The sequence below is a fragment of the Oryzias latipes genome, chromosome 17 (genome assembly GCF_002234675.1).
Source record: "Oryzias latipes chromosome 17, ASM223467v1".
NCBI lineage: Eukaryota > Metazoa > Chordata > Actinopteri > Beloniformes > Adrianichthyidae > Oryzias > Oryzias latipes.
This window is the reverse complement of record NC_019875.2, coordinates 10303224-10325545: the sequence shown is the minus strand read 5'-3', so window position 1 is coordinate 10325545 and position 22322 is coordinate 10303224. Positions and strand designations below refer to the sequence as shown.

The 22322-nt window shown below is 39.0% G+C and overlaps 2 protein-coding genes across 10 annotated transcripts; one reads left to right on the top strand and one right to left on the bottom strand.

Annotated features, from left to right (window-relative positions):
- Positions 1–45: 45 nt before the first annotated feature.
- Positions 46–9566, top strand: LOC101165002 (collagen alpha-1(X) chain-like). 7 transcript variants are annotated; one of them, XM_020711349.2, is made up of 7 exons: positions 46–2233; positions 3789–3887; positions 4524–4730; positions 5304–5712; positions 5956–6036; positions 6286–6366; positions 7313–9566. In XM_020711349.2, exons 4-7 carry the CDS (start codon positions 5304–5306, stop codon positions 8233–8235), a joined length of 1494 nt encoding a protein of 497 aa, XP_020567008.1. In that variant the 5' UTR covers positions 46–2233; positions 3789–3887; positions 4524–4730; the 3' UTR covers positions 8236–9566. The 7 variants fall into 7 exon arrangements, with proteins under 7 accessions (XP_020567008.1, XP_020567006.1, XP_020567010.1 ...); XM_020711347.2 differs by having other exon boundaries at positions 4363–4730; XM_020711351.2 differs by lacking the exon at positions 3789–3887.
- Positions 9567–10657: 1091 nt separating this feature from the next.
- Positions 10658–20531, bottom strand: kfharr-r2 (arrestin). Of its 3 annotated transcripts, none has more exons than XM_011486173.3 (16): positions 20435–20531; positions 17181–17258; positions 16637–16697; positions 16360–16404; positions 15865–16064; positions 15673–15732; positions 14136–14203; positions 13925–14060; positions 13646–13730; positions 13499–13571; positions 13162–13299; positions 13007–13084; positions 12560–12574; positions 11904–11956; positions 11787–11796; positions 10658–11452 (listed from the first exon to the last, which is right to left on the bottom strand). In XM_011486173.3, the coding sequence occupies exons 1-16, from the start codon at positions 20513–20515 to the stop codon at positions 11323–11325; spliced, it is 1311 nt and encodes a 436-aa protein (XP_011484475.2). In that variant the 5' UTR covers positions 20516–20531; the 3' UTR covers positions 10658–11322.
- Between the last annotated feature and the right edge of the window lie 1791 nt (positions 20532–22322).

Below are 22322 nucleotides of genomic sequence, written 5' to 3'. Positions count from 1 at the left end.
TCTGCAGGCCAGAGCCCTACTTCAAAGAAAACACACATTTGTGTCTTCAAGCAACATCAGTTGCAGGAATGAAAGCTTAAATGACACTTGAGGATTTCTTTTCTCCTCACTTTGTCTTTGTTTTGATAGAAATATGTCTGCAATGTGACTTTTGTGAAATGTTTGTGAAATGATTTTAAACCTAAAACAGATATATTTAATGTAAAACTGCTTCATGGAAATAGTTTTTTGAGTTTTGCATCACATATTTGACTTGGATAAATACAGATGCAGCATAAAGAGTAAATAATTATCTGAGACATGACTGACCACAGGTGAGTACCACCACTGTTGGACGCAGTGGATTAACAGAAAAAATCTTAAATGTGAGGATTGATTTCTGTTATTTACATGAAGGTGGTGCAACAGAAAAGTTCTAACACTTGTTTTAATGAAGGCCCAGAGTGAAAAGCTCAGTTTTACATTTTTCTATGAGATTCTAGTTTAAAACAATAAATTATTTTTGACCAAAAGATTGACAGACATGTGTCTTTCAAGTGTCCGCCAAACCAAAATTCATAAATGATATTTTCTATGTCCTGCAGAGATCAGCCTCCAACTCTACACTCAAAGTCGCCACAGCTGCCATCTTGCCGTCAGATCACCAGGCTGTTGTAGTCAGTAATTTGGTTTGATCGATCTGGAGCAGGAGATGAACTGTCGCCTTTACGAACAGAGGATGTGAAAACACGTTTAAAAGAAAAAATAGTGGAGGGGGGTAGAAACATGAAGAGATGGTGAATGAAACATGAGAAAACAAATGTGCTGCAACTCTGATTATTTACACGCATAAAATGACAAAATGCTGTGAGTTTTATTTTAGAATATAATATTTTGTTTTAGAAATGCATACTTCAAATCTAAATGAAGAGAAATGAGGAGTAATTATTAAGACATCTGCTTCAAGAGCATGGACTGCAGAAGATAAGAGAGACAATCAGGAAACAAAAGTCCTAAAGACAAATGGACCTCAGAAAGAAGACAAATTACATTATTTTTTTCTTCTCTGAGTTTCACAACTTTGTTACCTAATATGGTACGATTCACAAACATCTCAAGTTGGAGTGATAAAAGGAGACTAATCCTTTAACATAAATCCAGTGAAGTATTGACTTGTACTTCTTAGAGGTACTAAACTTACATCATCCACTTTTTACACCCAAAAAATCTGATACTTAAGTTGAACTTACCTTTACCTCAAACTGCACATCTATCCATCCCTTTTTAAAAGTCTTTTGTGGTCTCAGAGTCGTTGACGCCTATCCCACCTACTGTATAGCCAATGCAAAGAATCAGAGGTGTCAAACTCTAGGGTTCAAGTTCCAGCCTCCTGCTGTTTTTCCAGAATTTCTGCCTCATCTGCTGCTGAATAACGGGATCAGGTGTGTTTAGCCAAGAACGAGCTTCAATGGCAGTTTGGTTGGAAAACATGTTGGACACCGGTCCTTGAGGTCTGGATTCTGACACCTCTGCCCTAAATGGTTTCCCTGTCCATCACAGGATAACATAGAGACATTCAAGTCATTCTCAATTTGGGACAATTTAGATTCGTCAATTGGACTGTCGGAGAAAACTTGGAGTTTCCAAAGGACTCACACACAGGGAGAACGAGAAACACCTCTCAGAAAGGACCTAGTGCTGACTTGAACCAGGGCTTTAAACACACACACACACACACACACACACACACACACACACACACACATTTTTTTCCTGGGTTAGTTGTGTGGTTTATAATGATTCACTTTAGTTGTGTTTTAAGGTACTTTCTCCTTCAACTCTTTTAGTGAAAGCCTGGCATTTTTGGGGTATTTTGCAGATGAACTTTCATAAACTATAACACTTGTCATTGAAACTGAGGGTTGTAGAGTCTGAGATGGAGCTAAAGTTTCTCTTGCATGATTTGACCCTTTCTGGTTTACACACTATATATCTGTTTTTGTCTAATTTATAAAAAAAAGTCACATTCATTTTGTTCTTACTTCTATCTGGACATCCACATATTGTCAGCACTGTGACAGAGACAGCATAAACATTCAGCCAGACCATGTGACCCTGTCCTCAGGTAACACATGCTGCAGGAATGCAGGATTTATCTTTTTCAACTCTGAATGTCTACAAGGGTTGAGGTGAGGAAGCTGGACAGACCTCCAGGGTTTCGCTGCAGGCTGTGGAAACCAGGACATTAATAAAGGTTTGCTATTCATCTGCTTGTGCCCTTTTATGTCCTTCTTTGTTCTCGGAGCTCCTTCTACTGTACTTGGTTTACCCTGCAGACATAAAGGGGGCTTCTCTGATTCCACAGGTGATTAGATGGCTAACAAAGGTCCAGAAAATGATGGAGGGTGTGGCGTTCACAGGGACGAAGTGAAGCTCTGTGATGATCCAAGAGTCTTTTGTGGTTGTAAAATGATGTCCATACACACAAATAAGTTTGGCATCTGGGGAAAAATAAGTGCCAGACTATTGTCTGTTTTTGCAAAATCGGTTTTTCATTGTGTAAAAAAAAGATTTCTGGCTGTAAAAATGTTTGAGCATCTGCAGAAACGTAAGTCTTGAGAAATTATATCAAGTCCTCATAACAGCAGATAAGCAATTGTATTTTCTGTGAGTCCTCAAACACAGATTCAGACACAAACTCAAGTGACAACATCAGTTATGACACCTTTGGAGAATAGTCTGCGTTTAGCATCTGCACCTGTCTCCTGTCAGGAGCCAATCAGTGTGCAGTCTCTCACTACCCAATCAAATTGCAAGATGATGCACCATTTAATGTAAACAGATCTTTTCTTTCTTTCTTGTAGTTATACTTACTAAATTCAGGACTAATTGCTTTACTTAACCAGTTTTGCCTTTAATCAAACATCTGCTTTCACTGAAGGATGTCTCCATTTAAAAATTGATGAGCAGATTTTTAACATTTCAACCAAACTACCTATAATTTGTGAACTTTTCCAGGTAAATAATTAGGGAGTAATTTCAAAAAGGCGCTGCACGGTGGCGCAGTGGTTAGCGCTCTTGCCTCACAGCAAGAAGGCCCCCGGTTTCTGTGTGGAGTTTGCATGTTCTCCCCGTGTATGCATGGGTTCTCTCCGGGATCTCCGGCTTCCTCCCACCGTCCAAAAACATGCTTTACAGGTTAATTGGCAACTCAAAAATTGTCCCTAGGTGTGAATGTGAGAGTTAATGGATGTGTGATTATGGACATTCTACCCTGCGACACACTGGCGACCTGTCCAGGGCGTCCCCTGCCTTCGCCCACAAGTGGCCGGGATAGGCTCCGGCAGCCCCGTGTCCCCGAAAGGGACTAAACGAAATAGAAAATGAAAAATCTGAATTATTCACTCAGTGAATGCCTGACTGATCCACTCAGAAACTCAACATTTTACTTTGTTCTCTGCATTAGCCTCTTAATACCAATTAAATACTGTGGTACTATAGTCCAAAATGAGATGCCCCTGCAAGTGGATGCCAGATCTTAAGAGGTTAAAGAGAACTTCACTTAAATAAATCATAGAAAAACACAAGATTTTTTATTAAAAGTCTTCTTTTAGTTTGTGAAATGATTTTAAACCTAAAACAGATATATTTAATGTAAAACTGCTTTATGGAAATAGTTTTTTGAGTTTTGCATCTCAGGAGCATGTTTGCTTTCTAAGCAGCTGAAAAGTCTATTAAACAGCATCAATTACAGGAAAACATCAGAGAAGTTATGTTAACCTGTTGACTGAACTTGCTCCTCCAAACAGACAAAAGCAGAGGAGGAAGACATAAGAGTGAAACAGAGATGGGCTGACAGCGATCAAAGGAGTGTTCTTCAATCCGTCTGTTGGGAAACTTTAATAGAGGTGAAGCACTTCATTTTTTTTCTTATGGGCAAAAACAGGTACATTTTTAAGGATTCCAGTTTCACCTTTATCAGTATCACATACTCTCCTGAGATGTTTGGATGAGGAAGTCTGTCCTGAGCTGGAGAACATGATGATAAATGGAAGTAGGCTGCTCATTGTGAAGCTCTGGCAGTGTTAGATTACTGCTTTGTTGAGCAAGAGGAAAAGTATCAACAGCCCTCAAACTACTCTTTTGTTTTCCTGATGTAACATTTAGGACTGTCAAGATTTTGATTTTAAAATATCCTTTCGAGAATCTTTGCATCTTTTTAAGACTACCTAATATTTAGATTGCTAAAGGTATCGCTAAACTTTTAACCAATCTTTTTTCTTTTTCATTTTAAATCTAATATCTCTGGGAAACGTTACTGTGAATTTGTGGCAGAGGAGGAATATTTGATATACCCACTGTTGGACTTGCAATTTGTTGCAGAACTTGTGCCAGCAGGGTTCGTGTATGAAGATGGAAATGACGAAGATAAAAAGATAGTTCATGTGAAGTTCGGGGACAGAAAAGGGTGGAGAATGATGGAGCGATAAGCAGAGCATCTCTTCTTTCTGCTGTGACCATATCGATTCTGTTTCATGGTTAAGGAGGTCACATCACAGGCAGAAGGCCCAGTTCCTCTCCAGCAGAACAATGAAGACACGCCTCCCCATCCTCATCTTTTTTTGTCCGTGGCCCCACTGGGTGAGAATGAGCCCAAAAGGAGTTTTGTTTTGGGTGAGGCCTATAAAAGCATCAAAGCTTCATTTCAGAAGCCCATCTTTCCAGTAAAGCTGTGACACTCAGAAGGAGCGGTGAGTCTTTTCCCAAAATTCAATTTTCAATTCACAGGATTAGATGAGGTGATGTTTAATTTTAAAGGACTCTCTTTGTTGCTTTTTAATGCAGTGAAAGATTAATTGAAATAAAATGCTTAAAATCAAATCTGACAGATATTTTGTGTTTTTTGGTGATTATTACAGACATTGGATGTAATATATTTGAATATCAATGTTTTGATTGCAGATTTTACATTATTTAAGACACAACAAGGAAAAAAATATATTTGGAAAGCTATTGACATATATCAATACTGCATACTGCAGTTAAAAACACTTTACCAATTTTTTTCAAGATTTGAAAAACTTAAGAATTTGTTTATTTAAAATTATTTGACTTCAGAAAGTTAGGTGTGTTGCCATGGTGATTCCATCCTTCATTGCTTCATCACCAGCTAAATGTGGGCTACCAAATACTGACCAATGGAGCAGATGATCAAATTCATGTTTCAAGCAAGTTTGTTCCTGAAGTTAGGCTAATATTATTTAAGATGAGGTGACATCCTTCCAAACCCTTCCTTATTTTTGGGGCTTCTTCCTGACCTCTAGATGTTGGCGAGCCTGGTAGGACTGCTGGTCCTGTCGTCCGTCTGCTCATCCATGATGCTGCAAAACAACTCCAAGTACCCGTCAGAAATTGAAGGCTTGACGACTGACCCCAACACCCACCGCTTGTCAGATTTGCAACCTCAAAGCACCCGCTCCGGCCCCATGCAGTTACCTCCCACAGACCTGCAGTGGCCTCCAGGTCCCAACATGACGAACAACAACATGCGGATGTTGTTGCCTGATGGCACCAACACACCGACCCTGCCAGAGCCCGATACGTCCATCTGCGACATGCTATTTAGTGCTCCGATACCACCATCAATCGACCAGATCCCGTTGTTCTGCATTTGTTCCCACTGCAAAGGAACCACTGGACCCAAGGGGGATCGCGGTGACAGAGGCCTTCCAGGTACACAGACCACTTTAAACCATTTACAAGTATGTACCTTTGTGTTTGGTCAACTGCTAAAACAGTCCAGTGTCAGGTTTGTCTGATGGGTTTATGAAAGTAGGCTGGGGCGGTATGTCTCTGTCTGGGTTGGAGGGTCTTCTCCCCAGAGACAATTTACTGTCGGCAACTTCATTTGAGTTCTTACGCACATGAATCTTGGCAAAGTTTTGTAAAAACCCCTCTCAACATTGCTTTGATCAGGTGAACCTGGAAGCCCAGGAAGAAGAGGAATGACTGGGTACAAAGGCTACCGAGGATTCACAGGCCCCCAGGGCATAAAAGGTGAGTAACACCCCCATAACCATACACAGATGCATTAATATAACGGATCCAACATGAAATGTGCCATGTAGGTGAAATATCTGCTTTAATCATCAGATTAGACAGTCAGTTGTGGGTGGGGCACCTTAACATACACAACAGGGTGTTACTCAACATCCTATTAGTGAACAATAAAACACACTTAGAAATGCACAACACATAAGCTATGCATGAAACAAGAACAGTTACCTGTCTTTTTTGATGTTTCAGGTCAGAAAGGAGACTTCGGGGAGAAGGGCGTGCCTGGTGACGTTGGCTTCACTGGACGAAAGGGCGAACGGGGATTCAAAGGTTCGCTTAAGTTACTCTGTGTGACCTGAAGTGTTCCCCTTAATCCACAGATGCTGACCACAACTAAGATTGAAGCTCAGGGAATTCTCTTTGACAAAGAGTCACAGTCATAAAATGACGCTCTTGTTTCATGGACTATTGATGCTTGTTAAACCATTTTACTATAAAGCTGATCCATTGGATTTTCCAGTTTGTGAGCACTGTTCTCGCAGTTTATTTATCATCATCAGTTCTACAGATAAGTTCTTGTTAGTGTTTTTCTAAAAAAAGATTTGTTTTAAATTGCATAATTATAGGATTCCTTAGTTTAAGCCAGCATGAAAAATCAAAATTGTAGTCCGCTCGGTAAGTCAGTAGGCTGCAAATGTTCATGCACGTTTTCTCTACAGAGATGCAGCAAGCGACACAAACATTTCAAACACTACAATCAGTGCGTATGCTCAGCACATGCACGCGCAATTCGTGCTCCGTCAGTAAGGAACCAGAATTTGCAACTTACTAACAACTGGAGTGGGGCGTAAGGAGATCCTACGACAGCTTTACCTGTGCATGATCAGTGCGTGCAACTTACATTTGCCTTACAAATACTTGACGACACACCTGTCACAAAAACAACAATCCTACATTCCATTTTCATGACGTCCTTTGAGGTAGCCATAAGAGAACTACAAGACCCACCTGCACTCCCCTAAAGAATCGACCGCTCCCCTGCATGACCCTCCATGAGCTTAGACAACCCCAAAACCTGCAGCACCCATTTGAGTAAACCCCTGTACGTGTGTATGACTTTAAGAATCCAATCCTAGTTTTTCCATTTGGGTCTCAAAGGCAAACAGTGTGTTCTAATCCCAACAAGGATTTGACCCATATATTTTGTTTACTTTTTGAAAAAACATCAGATTTCATTAAATAAGTTAGGTTTGACTTGTCTTTTCTGAATCTGCAGGCGAGAAAGGGGACCAAGGAGACATGGGGCCTGCAGGTTCACAGGGCCCTCAGGGAGAAACTGGCACATGCCCTGCCACTTGTGAGAGCATTCCTGGACCACCAGGAATGCAGGGGACGCCTGGACCTGTTGGACCCCGGGGCCTTCCTGGTGTGGAGGGACCTTTGGGACCTAAGGGCCTAAAGGGTGACAAGGGGGACATGGGTACACCTGGGGTACCTGGTTCAAATGGTATAAAGGGGGATCAAGGAGATCAGGGGGTGTGTCATTGCAAAGATGGACTAAATGGTACTGATGGGCTTTCAGGACCAAAAGGTAGTAAAGGGGAAAAGGGCGACACTGGTGCACAGGGCATACAGGGCCCGATTGGGAACAAAGGTGACCAAGGTAATTTGGGCCTCATGGGGCCTCCCGGTCCTTGCTCCCCAGCCATCCAGTCTGCATTCTCTGCAAGTCTCAACCAATCCTTTCCCCCTGCAAATTGGCCCGTATATTTCCCCAACATCCTACTCAACATGCAGGGTCACTTCAACCCATCCATGAGCATCTACACAGCCCCAGTCAATGGCATCTACGTCTTTTCCTTCAACTTCGCAACTGCCCAAAAGCCACTTAAAGTGGGTCTGTTCCGGAACTTCTACCCTATAGTCAGAACCACAGAAGTATCAAATCTTGCAACAGCCAGTCAGACGGTGGTCCTCCACCTTACTGCGGGAGACATGTTGTGGATTCAGGTGAGGGACAGTGCAACTAACGGCATGTTCACCGACGCTGAAAGCAGCAGCACGTTCTCCGGTTACCTGCTGTACCCTGACTCCTGCGAAATGCCCATTGGCAGGGATTTCATGACCCCCATTAATTACCCTAAGGGTGGTTTTAGCTGGGACGGTCCTACCCCAAAGCCCACTGATGCTCCGAATTAGGCTTTATCCAGGAGCTCATTTTTAGACGAAACATCAACAAACATCCAATCAAGTACTATATTCATCTATACCTGCCAATTCTAAAAGAGGGGTATTTTTAGCCTTCATTGAGGGTTTATGTCACTCAGTGGTATTTAAGTGTTTGCTTCCCTCATTTAATCAGACCTAAAGCCATCCTTTATGGCAGTTTTTTTTTCACCTTTTTTGAGCCAAGGTAAAAAATTACAAGGCACACCGCCTGCCAAAAATGTCTGTATTAACAACATATTGTCATTATTATCAAAGTGTCTCAAATAAGAATAAAATAAACACAAACGGTATTTCATGATCTACTTATTTTGAAACCTGCAGCAGTTTGGGTGAACACACATGGCAATGGTGAATGTTTTTGTGACCATTCTGACCACACCTTTTCCATCTCTCACGACACATGTTGAAAATGGTTTATTGGTTGAAAAACACTGCCCCAAAGTACTGCAAAAAAATGTGAAAGCTATAAACTTATTTTTGCTAAACCAGCATCAAAATATCAGAGTTTTTGCAGAAATTACAGCCCATTTGCAGAATTTATGCATAAATTAATGTTTCTAGTCATTGATCCATTAATTCGTTTGACTAGAAGTTGGTCTGGTGGTCAGCTCAGTATGTTCTGATTGGAAAAGCTTTCTCTGTGTTCCTCAGTTTTAAGAAATGTGCTTAAGCACAGTCAACATCTATACTTAGACAAAGAAAAGTGTTCCAGTGTCCTTAGTCAGGATATTTTAAGAAGGACCCAAATGGAAAGGTTTCAGAAATTGCACACTCCTCTGACATTTTATATCGGGCATTTATTTGATGCTTTTGTAATAGAAAAAGGCAATTCTAAATATTTTACAGTAACTTTATAAAGAGAGAAAAAGCAAGCAGTGTCTACAGGTTAATTTTACTTGGAAGTAAAATATTAGAAAACTAGAGAAGAAACATTTGTAAGCCCTAACTCTGCTTTGAATGCATTTGAAAACACGTTCACAGCACAGCATGTTTGTCTTTAAGTAGAATATATTATGCTGAAAATAAAAAGGTTTTAAGAGTTTCTAAGAGATGAAAAATACCCCTCTTCTAGATTCTGGAAAAATTCCTGCTTTAGATTCTAGATTGCATTCAGTGGAGGATGGTGCCGAACCCACTGAGTCCTGCATTAGATGGTAGATAAGAGGAAACCTCCTCTGATGTCAAATGTTTCCAAATCATTCAGCAAATGAAAATATGTTTGTTCAGTCCTTTCAATCAGTTTACCTGTTATTTGTTAGAAGTTGGTATTTTAAAAAATAAATGTCACCAAAGCAAATGTTCTAATGCGAAGTCCTCCAACTTTTTTTAATTTTATTTTCTTAGAACTGAGTCATTTAAAATTGGCTGGAGTCATTTTAAGTCATTCTTCAGTTTAAAGTAAAAATAATCAAAATAAAAGGTCTGAGTAAGACTAAAACATTGAAATCAGATTCAGATGATGATGATGTTCTCATTAATCTTTTGTATTTATTTGTTTGTTTTTCTGTTTGCTGAGGAAACTATTGTTGGGTTTGACATTTACGCAAATAAAGTCTTCCTTTATCATCGATCCAAGATGGAACGCTGATTCTGTGACCAAAAAAGGGAGGCAGACAAGTGAGTGATGAAGAAAAGAGAGAGTCATCGTACACTGAAGTACCTTTTGTTTTTGAAGAATTGCTATGAACATGTGTAATGAGGCTGTGGAACATTGAGGATGACAACAGAACTCTGAATTTTAGTGCATTCTGAAATCAAATTTGACAAAAGAACAGCAAGGCTTTGAAACTGGCTCATGTTAAAAAGACATAATCTCTGTTTTCCTGAAACAATTCAAAGTAAAAGTGTCAGAAAAGCATTTAGATAGTATTATTTTGGTTTACCAACAAAAACTAGAGATTTTGTCCTACATGCTGCTCCACTGGACTAAAAAGTAGTTTCAAGAAAAGGATAAAGTTGTGTTTTAAACTGAAGGCCAGAATGTCCTCTACAAATAAAGTGAGAATATTCTTAATCTGACATATGTTGGGCTGCAGTGTGAGTTCAGAAAACAGCGGAGAGGCGGGGTCTGCATTCTGACCCCGCCCCCTAAATGCAGTGGCTATGTCCAAAGATTATAGCATATTTGGGATTAACAATTCAATCAAAAAAGTCAGTCCTGTTCATTTCATGGGTTTTCTTAATTAAAGTATCTCAGCACACTTTGTAAATTATCTTATTTTTCAAAAACTAATCTCAAATATATATGTCACAGACAAACATTAACATCTACTGATGCCTTTTCACTAAAATTACATCTCCTGTTTGAAAAATGGCTCATTTGCTACTAACTAATGAGGAAAGACATCAGTTTTTCCCCATTTTACCAAACCAAGAACAGAAAATTCACAAATGTGTCAGCCAGGATTTATTTACCAAATGTTCAAAAACAGGAAAACAACATTTTCAAAAATAAGTAATATGTTAATATTGAAATTGCTGCTAAAGGGGAGTTCTGCTGGTTAGTTTTTCGGGTTGAAGGTGAAAATTTTTGCCTCAGTGAAACAAAAAGGAAACAATCAGCATTTATAGTTGTAGAAAAATGTCACTACAACTTTAAATCTTAATGAGAGTCTGAGCCGTGAGTCTGCAAATGCAGAAGCACTACCTCACACAAAACATTTCTTTTGTTGAACAATTTCTAAGCTTATTGCCAAGAAAGCTTCTCTTTCAATTACTTCAAATAACTTTCATCTATTAAAACATAAACAATAATATGATATAATATTATAAAATACTATACATAAATTTATAATAAATAATATTAAGAATAAACAATGATCAAAAATCCTTTTAAGACCTGGGAACCCCTGAAAGCAGAACTGAACAGCCAGAAATTCACAATGATTTAAAGTGAAACATTCATATCCATGTGTTTTTTTGTTATTTTATTTTTCAACAGCACACTGTGGTTGAATCAAGCAGCCATGGAGGGACAAACCTTTAAGAAAATAGGAATAACTTTTCATTTCTAACATGATCTCTGAGCTGCTTCCGTCCGTCAAACCTTAATTTTCTTCACTTCTCTTTGGGCGTAATGTCATCTCCTCCCGACACGTTGCCTTCCTCATCATCATCATCACCAGCAATAATTCCCCTCAGGTAGGAGCGCTTGAACTCCTCAAACACCATCTCGTCCTCCATCTCACTGGAAATGGGAAACATTTAATTTTTAGGTCTGGATGAAACTTATAGACTCTTAATGTAGCTTCACTGCTCAATCATTTCTGAACATTTTAATGTTTCTACATCATTCTAGGAATTTAAAACTAAATTAACAGTCTGGAAAATCAGTCTGAGCTGTTTATCCAGAGCCTGATGTTTAGAGATGAGTTAAGGCTGCTGAGGAAAACTGAGCCGGAGATGATAAGGAGAAAGAGCCGATGCTCCGCCCATCTGTGCATCAAACTCGCTGCACTGCTTCATGTTCTGCAAGAGTTCAATCAAAACCCACAGACCAACTTGGAAAATGGAATAATTACCTCTCCCTCACTGTTAGCAGCACAAAAACAAACAAACAAAAGGAAAAAAATATTAAGATTGAAGTAAAAAGGAAAAAAAAAACTTGTTTAAATGAAGAACAGATGAAGACATGATACCTGCATCAGGTTTGGGATGCATCAGTCTGAAGGGAACTTCCAGGCCGACCTCGCTGCAACACAAAACATCAAGTTCTCAGAAAAAATGTACAATAACAAATGTGTCCAACCCAGAGTTTCTATTGTTTTACAGACTTCATCTCAGTCCCTCTGTTTCTGTTTTGACTGAATATGTGTGAACTGTGACAACAATAACTTAAAAATGGCATCTGTGTTGACATATAAAGATTCACGTGTTTCTGTTCCATCTGCAGGAGGTACAACTTGTGTTGTAACCTGAGTTTGTCATTTGATCTATCATATAACAATCACACCTTTAAGCAGAGGTTTGCTTCAATTTGTTTGTCATTATTTTTGGCATCATCCACACTCTTTTAGTTATTTTTGTTCTAATTTATTTATTCTAATGCTTTTAAAAGGCTTCAGCTGCATTTTGATCCCCTTCCAGATTCATTTTGCATTAAGACTTCAGAATGGGGCCTTCAAACATTAAAACAACAATGCAAAAAAAAAAAAAAAATTAAAGAATATGCAATACATGAGCTCGGTTTGTCAACTTTGTTAAAATACATTATCAAAACGAACAGCGATGAAGCTGAGAATGAACTATTTTAGTTTTTCACATTCACATGAAGAAAAGAAAAAGGTGAACTCACCTGGATCCCATCATCCTGAGCGAGTCAAAAGCAGAAATGAAAACCAGATTAATAAAAACAAAAATACGGATAAGATCAGCACCAGAATCTGAAGAATATTACAGCTTCATAACCAATTTGATCAGTTCTCTGGAGGTGATGAGCCTGTTGGTTCAGCCCGATATGTTTGAGAGCAGATAACTTTAACAGCTGAGCTGTTGCTGCACAGACTTTCTCTCAATGACATCTCTGACCTTTTTCCACAAACTTGGATGTTTGCTTTAATTTCCCTTCATACTTTTAAGCTTTAATAAATAATCTGTCTAATAAAAACAATTGTTGTCATTTTTTGTACATCAACATTACATTAGTTGGTCTGCCATGCACATTCCGTCTTCTGACTCCGTACAGCCTATAGACATTTTGGTAAAAAGAAACAGCTGAAAACAGACCAAAACAGAGACTGACCCTCCAACGATGAGCTTCACCATGACTCTGTAGGACACCATGATGCCCATCACCTCCTTCAGCACCCCCTCTTTGACCCTGGAGGAGAAAGCAGAAGGTCAGACTGGTTGGATGCTGGATCTGCTGCTGTGCTTCCGTCCGTTGTGTCTCCTTACACGCTGGATGACGCCAGGTTTGTGTCTTCATGCTTCAGTTTGCCGTCCAGAGCGATGCCTCTCCTCTCTCTGTTATTGGCCAGCAGGGGGAGCAGAGTGTAAACTTTCTTCAGCGTTGCTCCAGCGGACACTGAGTCCCTGACAGGGGGGACACAGTTGCATGTTGTTGACTAAGGTAAATCGTTTCAAATCAGACAACTGCTCTTAAACTGAAGTACTGGTCAGAAAAGTGTACAGTGTGTTTCCTGTAGTATCACCATTTCAATTAGAATGTGATGGATTTATAGGTCATTTTTCAGAGCATCAATCATGTGACCTTTCTGTGTGCAAGCGTTACCCATTATCCTCGTAGTCCACACATTTGGTGTAGCTGTCATTGGAGAACAGCACCACGGTTGCGACCTGATCCACTGCAGAAGACAAAGTGTCATCCACCACTGGTCTCCTAGTTTTTCTCAGTTGGAAGGTTGCAGTCTTGTTTTACCTGAAACTATGATGTTCTTGATGTTTTTGTTGGAGTTGTTTGTGACGTTGACATGAACTTTGATGGGTTCTCCATGGTAATAAAGCTACGGTTAAGAGGAAAATAAAAGTGATTCTCATTTACAACATTTTACATCTCTAAAGTTTGTGACTATAGCTCAAAATAGATTATTGTTATTCCTGCTCAAAAGAGACAGTTGACCTGCAAGTAGATGCTAATTCTGGATAGTTTAAACTACTGTGTGTGAAACTGGAGACTGATACAAACAAAGCAGCCCACCTCTTTGTCCAGTGTGGCCTGAACATGTAGTGGTTTGTCTGACATGACAAAGTCCTTAGTGATTTCTACACTCGGTGCCACCTCCTGACTCTCTGGAGCGTACTGAACCTTACGGATCATCAGCTTAACGGTACTCCTGTCAGAAAACCAGAACGCACAAAGTTACACACAGTTTTTGGTCAGGATTTTTAACGGGATATCGTAGACTCACCGTTTGCGAACTTTGGCGTCCTGACTCTCAGCGCTGAAGGCTTTTATCTCAAACTCCACGGCACATTGCTGCAGGGATGAAGGAAAACGTCTTATCATCTTTAGAGGAGCTTCTTTCATCCACTGATGTGAGTTTCAAGCGTCCAGGTTTTTCAAAAAGCTTTTTAAAGATTTTCTTCATTTTTTTAACTTTTTAAATCCATTTCAATCATGAGCACTCATGCTTTGGGGTCCTCTTAAATCTAAACCACACTTTTTTATTTATAAAAAGTACATGGGCTACGGCTAAAACAACAATAATACATTTCCTCTTTAGTTAAAAACCTGCAATACAAGACTGGATTCACTAAAATATGAAAAAGAGTGTAAATTTGAATGCATAGAGTATGAGAATAGATAGGTACATTCTACTATATTCTTTGGGGGATTTTTCAAGCGTAATTGTGCAAGAAACAACAAGCTGAACACTTGGTTACTACAAAGTTGTCTTAAAGTCCCACTCCAATCTAGTCAGTTTTTGATCTATTTCAAAAGCATTCCCAGTGGTCTTTTAATTACAATTATGATGTTTTTAGCTCGTGTTGTTTTCTAGGACATAGTTTCTGCAGAGCAGCAAAGGTTCATGAGACATTTACCTCTGAGTTGTGGGTGAAATTGTTGAGGAGGAGTAAGCCTACCTTTATATCCCATCATCCATTTCATTTTTTAAATCTTTAGCAAAACATTTGGATTCTTGACACTGATGTTGTCTAAAAGTGGACCAGCAAGGAAGTTATTCATTGTATTACTATTTAGGTAAGGATTAAAAAAAATAATTAATACATCTGCTGCAGAGGGTCGCTGTAATTGTTCAACTGGGGCCCCAAAACTGTTAAGTCCTCCACTGCACACTGATGATGGTGGAAAGGGCCTGGCTCTCAGACTCCGCTCTACTTCCTCCCAAAGGTGTTCTATTCTGGTCAGGACCTTTTGGGGGCCAGTCCAGTACATCCACACCAGACTCTGTCCTCCATGTCTTTGTGGACCTTGTTTTGTGCTCTGATGCACAGTCATGTTGGAATAAGGAGGGGCCCCTCTCCGAACTGTTCTCACAAAGTTGGGGGCATGAAATTGTCCCAAATGTTTTGGTATCCTGTGTTTAGAAAAAGTGTTTAGAATTTCTTTCACTGAAACTAAGGGGCTAAGCCCAAGTCCTAAAAACAACCCACACCATAATTCCACCTCCACCAAATTTCACACTCGGCACAATGCAGTCCGACATGTACCGTTGTCCTGGAAACCTCAAAACCAGACTCGTCCATCAGATTGCCAGATGGAAAAGTGTGATTCATCACTCCAGAGAACACGTCTCCACTGCTCTAGAGTCCAGTGGCGGCGTGCTTCACACCACTGCATCCTGTGCTTTGCACTTAGTGATGTGTGGCTTGGATGCAGCTGCTCAGCCATGGAAACCCATTCCATGAAGCTCTCTGCGTTCTGTACTTGCTATACAGCTGCTATTATAATTTGTGGAGTCAAATTCTCTCTCAAAATCTTACCTTGCCAACATCATTGGGGGCTGGTTGGAGTGCCACTGAACAAGGCAGATTGTCAGGAAACTAAGGAGACAAAAACAACTTCAGTCACTTTTAAGAATTTCTTCAACTAACCTTACAGTAAAAAGGTTTCTTCTGAATTTTTGGGTTATAAAAGAAGCCTTGCTCTCTGTCTTGTTCCTTGTCACGCCTCACCTCAAAGAAGAACGGGTAGGCGTTGTTTCCCAGCTTGCGTAGGAGTTTAGCCTGGACTCTGGTGTGCACCGTCTTGTCGCGGTCCTGCATTGGGGGGTAAACCTGCCGGGTGACCAGGTACAGCTCTCTGCGGAAGGCAATTCCCATCACGTCCATGTCATCTCTGCCATAGCGAAAGGTGCAAGACAGGGTGACAAACACTGGAAGGTGGAGACAAAACCAAGAACCAAATCTCAAAATATGAATGGATAGAAAAATTTCAGTCTAAATCATTTATTCTTGATTGAATGTAACTTTAAGCAACAGGTTTAGTAACTCAGCTGCAGTTAGGTCTCTCCATAAATATGAGTGTTTTCTATTTAACTATTTTCATTTTCATATTTTGCTTCATGTTTGCATATAATAGCATCAGCAGCATACTTTTAACTTTTATTAACTTAAAGGAACCGTTTCCTGTTGAGTTTAAGGATATCAATGACATTTCTCTGTACTGACCTTTTCTTCCCGCCAAAACCTCTGGATCAATCAGAATGACTCCATCTAGATGTTAGAAAATATAAATGATTTTTAAGGTGATAAAAATCTTTTAGTAGCTGCATGAAAACACAGGTCAACTTTTGATCTATGGTTTGCAACAACATAATTTATAAAATGTGTATAATGTGGCCCAAGATACAAGGATTTCTTTGATGATTGAGAAAAGCAGTATTCACTGAACCTGTTAAACTTAAAAAACAACACACTAAAATGTTTGAAAGTTCATTAAACTCACCAACTGGATCCACAGAGTCCACACGGTCCACAAAATCTCTTTTTCCCATGAAAACTCCCACCTAAAAACAGAAGAATGAAGGTCAAACAAAATAGAGAGCTCACCATAGCTTTTTTGTCACCATGACTTTAACCCTTCAACTACCTGCTCAACAGTACCGCACATTTAGAAAACGTATTTTCTAAAAACACTGATTGTGTGTTACTCCCTAAAGGCAATAAGCAGCAGTTTTTATTGATTTTGTCTTTGTTGGGTAGTAAAAGGGTTAAGAGAAACCTGTGAGGATCAGAATGCCAAGTAGCCTCACATTTAATGAAGGAAAAATTAAAATCTACCGTACTTTAATTTTTAATCTGTGAAAATGAAGTCACTGATACTGTTGAAACATTTCTACTTGTAGTTTTTTTTATCAACACCTACATTATAATTGTGTGATTTTTTATTGGCAGGGAAAAATAGACTTTGTCTGTATTTCTTGACTTGTTTCCTTACAAAAGTTTTCCTCTGCAGAATTCCAGCGTGTCTCCTGAGAGAATCCACTCACCGACTTGTCTTTGCAGGTCTTCTTGAAAATGACATTTTTTGGACTCATGATGAAGCAGATGGAGCTGCTGACCCAAATCTGAGGATTGGAAAGAATCTAGAGTTAGCAAGAACATTTTCTCCATTATGGAAAACAAAAGGTTTTTATTCAGGTGTATCCTCTATAATCTATGTTCTTCAGTTCTACTTAATTCAACTTCCTATTTTTGCATTTTCATGGAAATTTGTGATGATTATTTAACAAGAAATTAGTAAATATCATTGATATTTACTTTTTTGAGTTTTTTATTTTGACTTTTTTACTTTATGTCTTTTTTGAGTAAATATGTTTAAAGTGCGTTTTTATGTTTTCCTTTTGTGTTTAAACAATATGTATGTATCTTTTAGAAATAAATGTATACTTTATTATATTCCAGTATCTTTCATTAATGTCAAAAATGGCTTATTTTCTGCATAATAAAGTTCATTAGGCTGACAGATGTAAAAATTTCCAGTTATTTCTTTCTTCTTTTCTTTTTAAATCCCTTTGATGTTAAAAGTTTGAATATAAAATGCAAATATTGTTAGGGTTGTCGAATTATTACAATAATCCTGATTTAATTAATTACAGTCAAATGATCATGTTTTATTTTAAACGGGTTGATCTCATTTTTGATCAATAACTATTGTCTTGTTCTCAAATATAAAAGAACTAAGGTCCAATTGTTTGCTCGCATGAACGTTTTATTTGAACTCAACTGAAAACACCTCTTACATTGCTCCCAGGGCAAGTCTTGGTCTGTGTACCGCGTAGATTGAGAAAAAAATACACCGTTGGAGTAAAAGTTAAAGTTGGAAATCTGTTATATTAGGAAGACATCATAAAGTTGGTATTTTTTGTTGTAGTTTGATCTTTTACTGTGCCACAATATCATGAATTTAAATGAAGATATCTCAAAATGAGACTCTTTACTGCAAATATTAGGTTAAAAATAAGTGTGATTAAAAATAGATTAATTATTTAATGGTCTCAATAAATTAATCGCACAAAACAATCAATCCCATGACAACACCAAATAATAACGGCTGAAAGAGGTCAGGATAGTTAAAGGAGGTGTATGCTTTAATTGATTCAACACAGAGAGACACCCCCCCAGCAGTGATTCAATGACTGATATGCTGTGAGACCTGCAGATGCAGACCCTGAAACACTCCAGTTCTTTAGTGTAGAGGCCGCTTCATTTATATATCTTTTGTGTTTTTAACCCTTGTGCTATCTTAGATGACCCCACCCTTGCATTGACGTGTTCTCCCTACCATGACAAAGGTGGATAAAGGTGGAAAGATTTCATGTAATCCATGGACCCCAGTGAAGATCACAAATCATTGAAGAAAAAAGGTTCAGATCACTGTCTAGTGGGTCTAGATGACCCAACTCCCAATGTTAAAGTGCCTAGGATAGCACAAGGGTTAAACACACAGATCAATGGAGAAATGGCCACATCTAAGTGAGTTTGTTCTTAAAGCCCAAACCAAAGGAGACCCTAATTTTCTGTCTGAATTTAAACTATAACTTCAAGCTTATTCATGCTTCTGCTTGTTTTTGTCTAGAAAATCATCTTTCTGGGCTGAAAACAAACTTGTGCAGTTTTGATGGAATTGGCTCTCTCTGCTAAATAGTTTACATAAGATGACATATCAACTCAGCTCTGAATAAAGTAGTATTTTGAAGTCTTAAGATAAAAAACAACAATATGTGTATATATATACATATATGTTACTGGTGAACTATAGAGATGGCTTTTGGTTTTGCGCATATAACTTATTTGGGTTAATTTTATCTAAAAAAAATGTTAGCAATTTTTCAAAAATACAAGTTAGGAGTTTCTTAGAGCATCTAATTTTTTTTTAGATGTCAGATGAAAACATTGTGCTTTAAGTTATGCTTTTGTCTTCGTCCAGTGCCTTCAGTGTTTAGCAACGAATCAATTTCCTGATTCATTTTGTATGTATAATGTATGTATGAATGTGCATGTATGCGTGTTGTGTGTGTGTTTGGAAGAAGGCTTGTGGTCAAACATTTATGGACTCAGCTCACAATTACCCAATGACATTAAATTAGAGAAACAGTCAGTCTGTTTTGTTTACACAGATTAAAACTTCTTTACAGCCATGTTAATTAAGTTCAGACGGCTGAGAGATTTAAACAGATTTTACGTAGGCAAGCCTTTTGACCCTATGAAGAGCCTTCCAGAGGCTTCTCACGTCTCCACTCTGAAAAACACCTGTAACACTCTCAGAAAAACAACTGTGCACTGTTAAATGAAACCATCTTTGGTGGATTTCAGTCATGTGACCTGCGAGAGGATCTCCAAGGTATAAAACAGCAAGCAGTTCACACCAGACTACATGCCATACCCCCTGGAAAAAGCTGCTCCGTTTTCTTAGTTTCTTTAATAACTTTTATAATTACTTTTGAATGATTGAAAAGAAATATATGAGAAGAAATGTTTGGGTTTGACCCGGTTCCAGCTCCTGCAGAACTATCCCAGCCTGCCAAGACAGACAAGTCCCTTCAGTTATGTTTGCATCTACCTGGTAGAGAAGCCCACACCCTATAGCCCACACCTCACACTCCCCACCACATAAAAGCATAAAAGTAAAGATATGTGTGTTTCTGATCAAGATGGGTCATTAGAAGTAAAGAGGGAGAAAACCTTTACTGTAAAAGTAAAGGTGCTCATAATGGTTTTTAGAAAGAAACACTAATTTCAGGGAGGTTCTTGTCAAAGTTATGGATAAACAAAATATTTGTCATATAAAGTAAAAAAAAAACTTTGTCATAAAAAAGTAAAAGCAAACAAATGTATCTTATGGACTGGTCCACTTAGACCAACAGAATGATCTTTTCAGGAAGATCTCTGAGCTTCCCTGGGGAACATTTGCAGATTTTGTGGAGTAAAAAGGCAAAAAGAAAGTGCTGAAAGTTTAAAAATCCAATAACATTGATGCATTTTTTCACAGACAATGTAAAATTCAAGGTTTGAATATTAGAGCTTAATGAGTAACTTTGGAACCCCAGAATAAGATGTGCTGCACAGTTTATAAACAGTTGTTCCATGAATTTCTAATTTATCTTAACGTAAACTAAACTCCCAGTCCATAGTTTCTCTCAGTTAACTTTTCTTATTCCTGTTCCTCACTTGAGTGCTGCTGTTTGTTTCTGACCTGAACCACCATCTGATCAAAGCCTGTTTTCAGATCTGAGTGACTCACCTGTTTTGTAGAGGCGACGAGTGTGCGGCTGAATGAGAGGAGGAGACCAGCGCCGGTCACACAGGCCGTATATGTAAACATCTACCGGCTGTCACAGCATCTTTCCACCCCCCGAGCCAATCAGGGGGCCGAGAGGTGAACTCTGACCCGCCCCCCACCCCTGCTGTCCCGCCTCCTTCCCAGAAAGCATCCAGACTGACTTCCTGTTGGTGAGAGGATTGCAGCTGGTTCCACTTCAGTCAGCACATCGGGGCCAGATTACAGTCGGACTCAGACTCACGAAGGGAAAGCTGATGGGAGTTTCAGTTTTAAGCTCTCCCTTTATCCCACTAGCTGCTCAGTCTTCATTTTTAGCTCAGTTTCAATGATGGTGGGGGCCAGAAGCAGCACAAAAACACAGCCAGAGACACAAAACTTAAATCAGTGATGGAGCTAGAACCTTTTCAGGGGCAGGAGGGGGCAGAAGACTTTGGAAGGATGGCAAATTAGTTAGAAGAGTGGAAGTTGATCACAAATGAAAGGTTAAAAAATCCACAATTCAAACCGTTTGTTATTGTTATTAGTATGTAAACAGCAGCTCTTTTAGCTGAGGTGCTATTACTAATGTAAAGCTGTAGCAAAATAAAGTGTATTGATGAATACATGATACTAATAATATTGATGAATTCTTAATTTTTGTCAAAAATGATACAAATGTTGGGGTCAAGTGGGAAGGCAAATCTTTTCACTGGGGGGAAGCTGCCCCACCTTGCCCCCCTGTTGTTCCGCCCCTGGTCTGCATTGATGAACCCACAAAGATGATGAAGAAATACAAGTTTTCATGTTTAATTCTCAGCAGTTTCTTCAGACGTGATCTTTGGAGAGGTGTGGAAGCTCACCTGAAGTCACGTCTGCTTGAAAACCATCTCTTGCAGGTGAACCCTGGAGCATTTTTCTGAGTGTCAACTGAGCACCAAAGGTCTGAAGTTAACAGAACTATTTCACAATGGAAGCTTGGTGCATAATGAGTAGAAGCTGCTGGAATCTTAAACACTGTCACTGTGTAGTGAGGAGATGTTGTGAGGAGAAATGTGTGATCAGTTAGAACAAGCAGGAGGGGCCAATTTTTCTACTCATTTTTTTTATATTTTTACATGTTTTTCTGCTAATTCAAGCAGCTGTTCTGACTGAGCAACACTTTTGAACGTTTTTGTGCCGAATAACTCTGAAAGAGAAAAACAACAAAGCAAACCCAAACAAACGATGATGTAATGTTTGTTAGGGCCCTCTGACCATTGATCTAAACAGTAATCACTTTTACTGATCATCTTTTGATCTAGAAAAGTGTTCCCAGTGGTCTTTGAATAATGACTATGTGATAGGTGTTCATTGGAAATTTGCCTCTGAGTCGTGGGCACGACTGTTGGCATGGAGTTAGCCGTCCCTGACTTCCCATCATCCCTTTGTTTACACTCTCTTCCACTACTTCACAGCCCCTCACAACACCAACCTAACATCAGCCTCAGACGAGGAAAACGAAGACGCACATGGATATAATTATCTGCACATGGATGCATCAGAATGGAGCTGCTTGTGGCCCACCTACTGTATTACCTTTGATCCCCCCACAGCATTTTTTCATCTGCTTCTGATTCACAACGTTTCGTATAAAGAAGTACTCAGAAATGCAATTTTAACCTTAACTTTCTTTATATATGTCCTCCATCATGAAAAAAATGTTACAATAACTTCTTGAAAACAGCACAAACACAATTTTCATTGGAGTGGGTCTTTAACAGAATCAAACTTTTAACAGAATGTTTTTGAAGCACTTTGAGTGTGTTTACTTGGATTTGTAAACACAGCCGGATTATTTCTGTCAGAAATTTGAAATTTAGACTGCATTAGG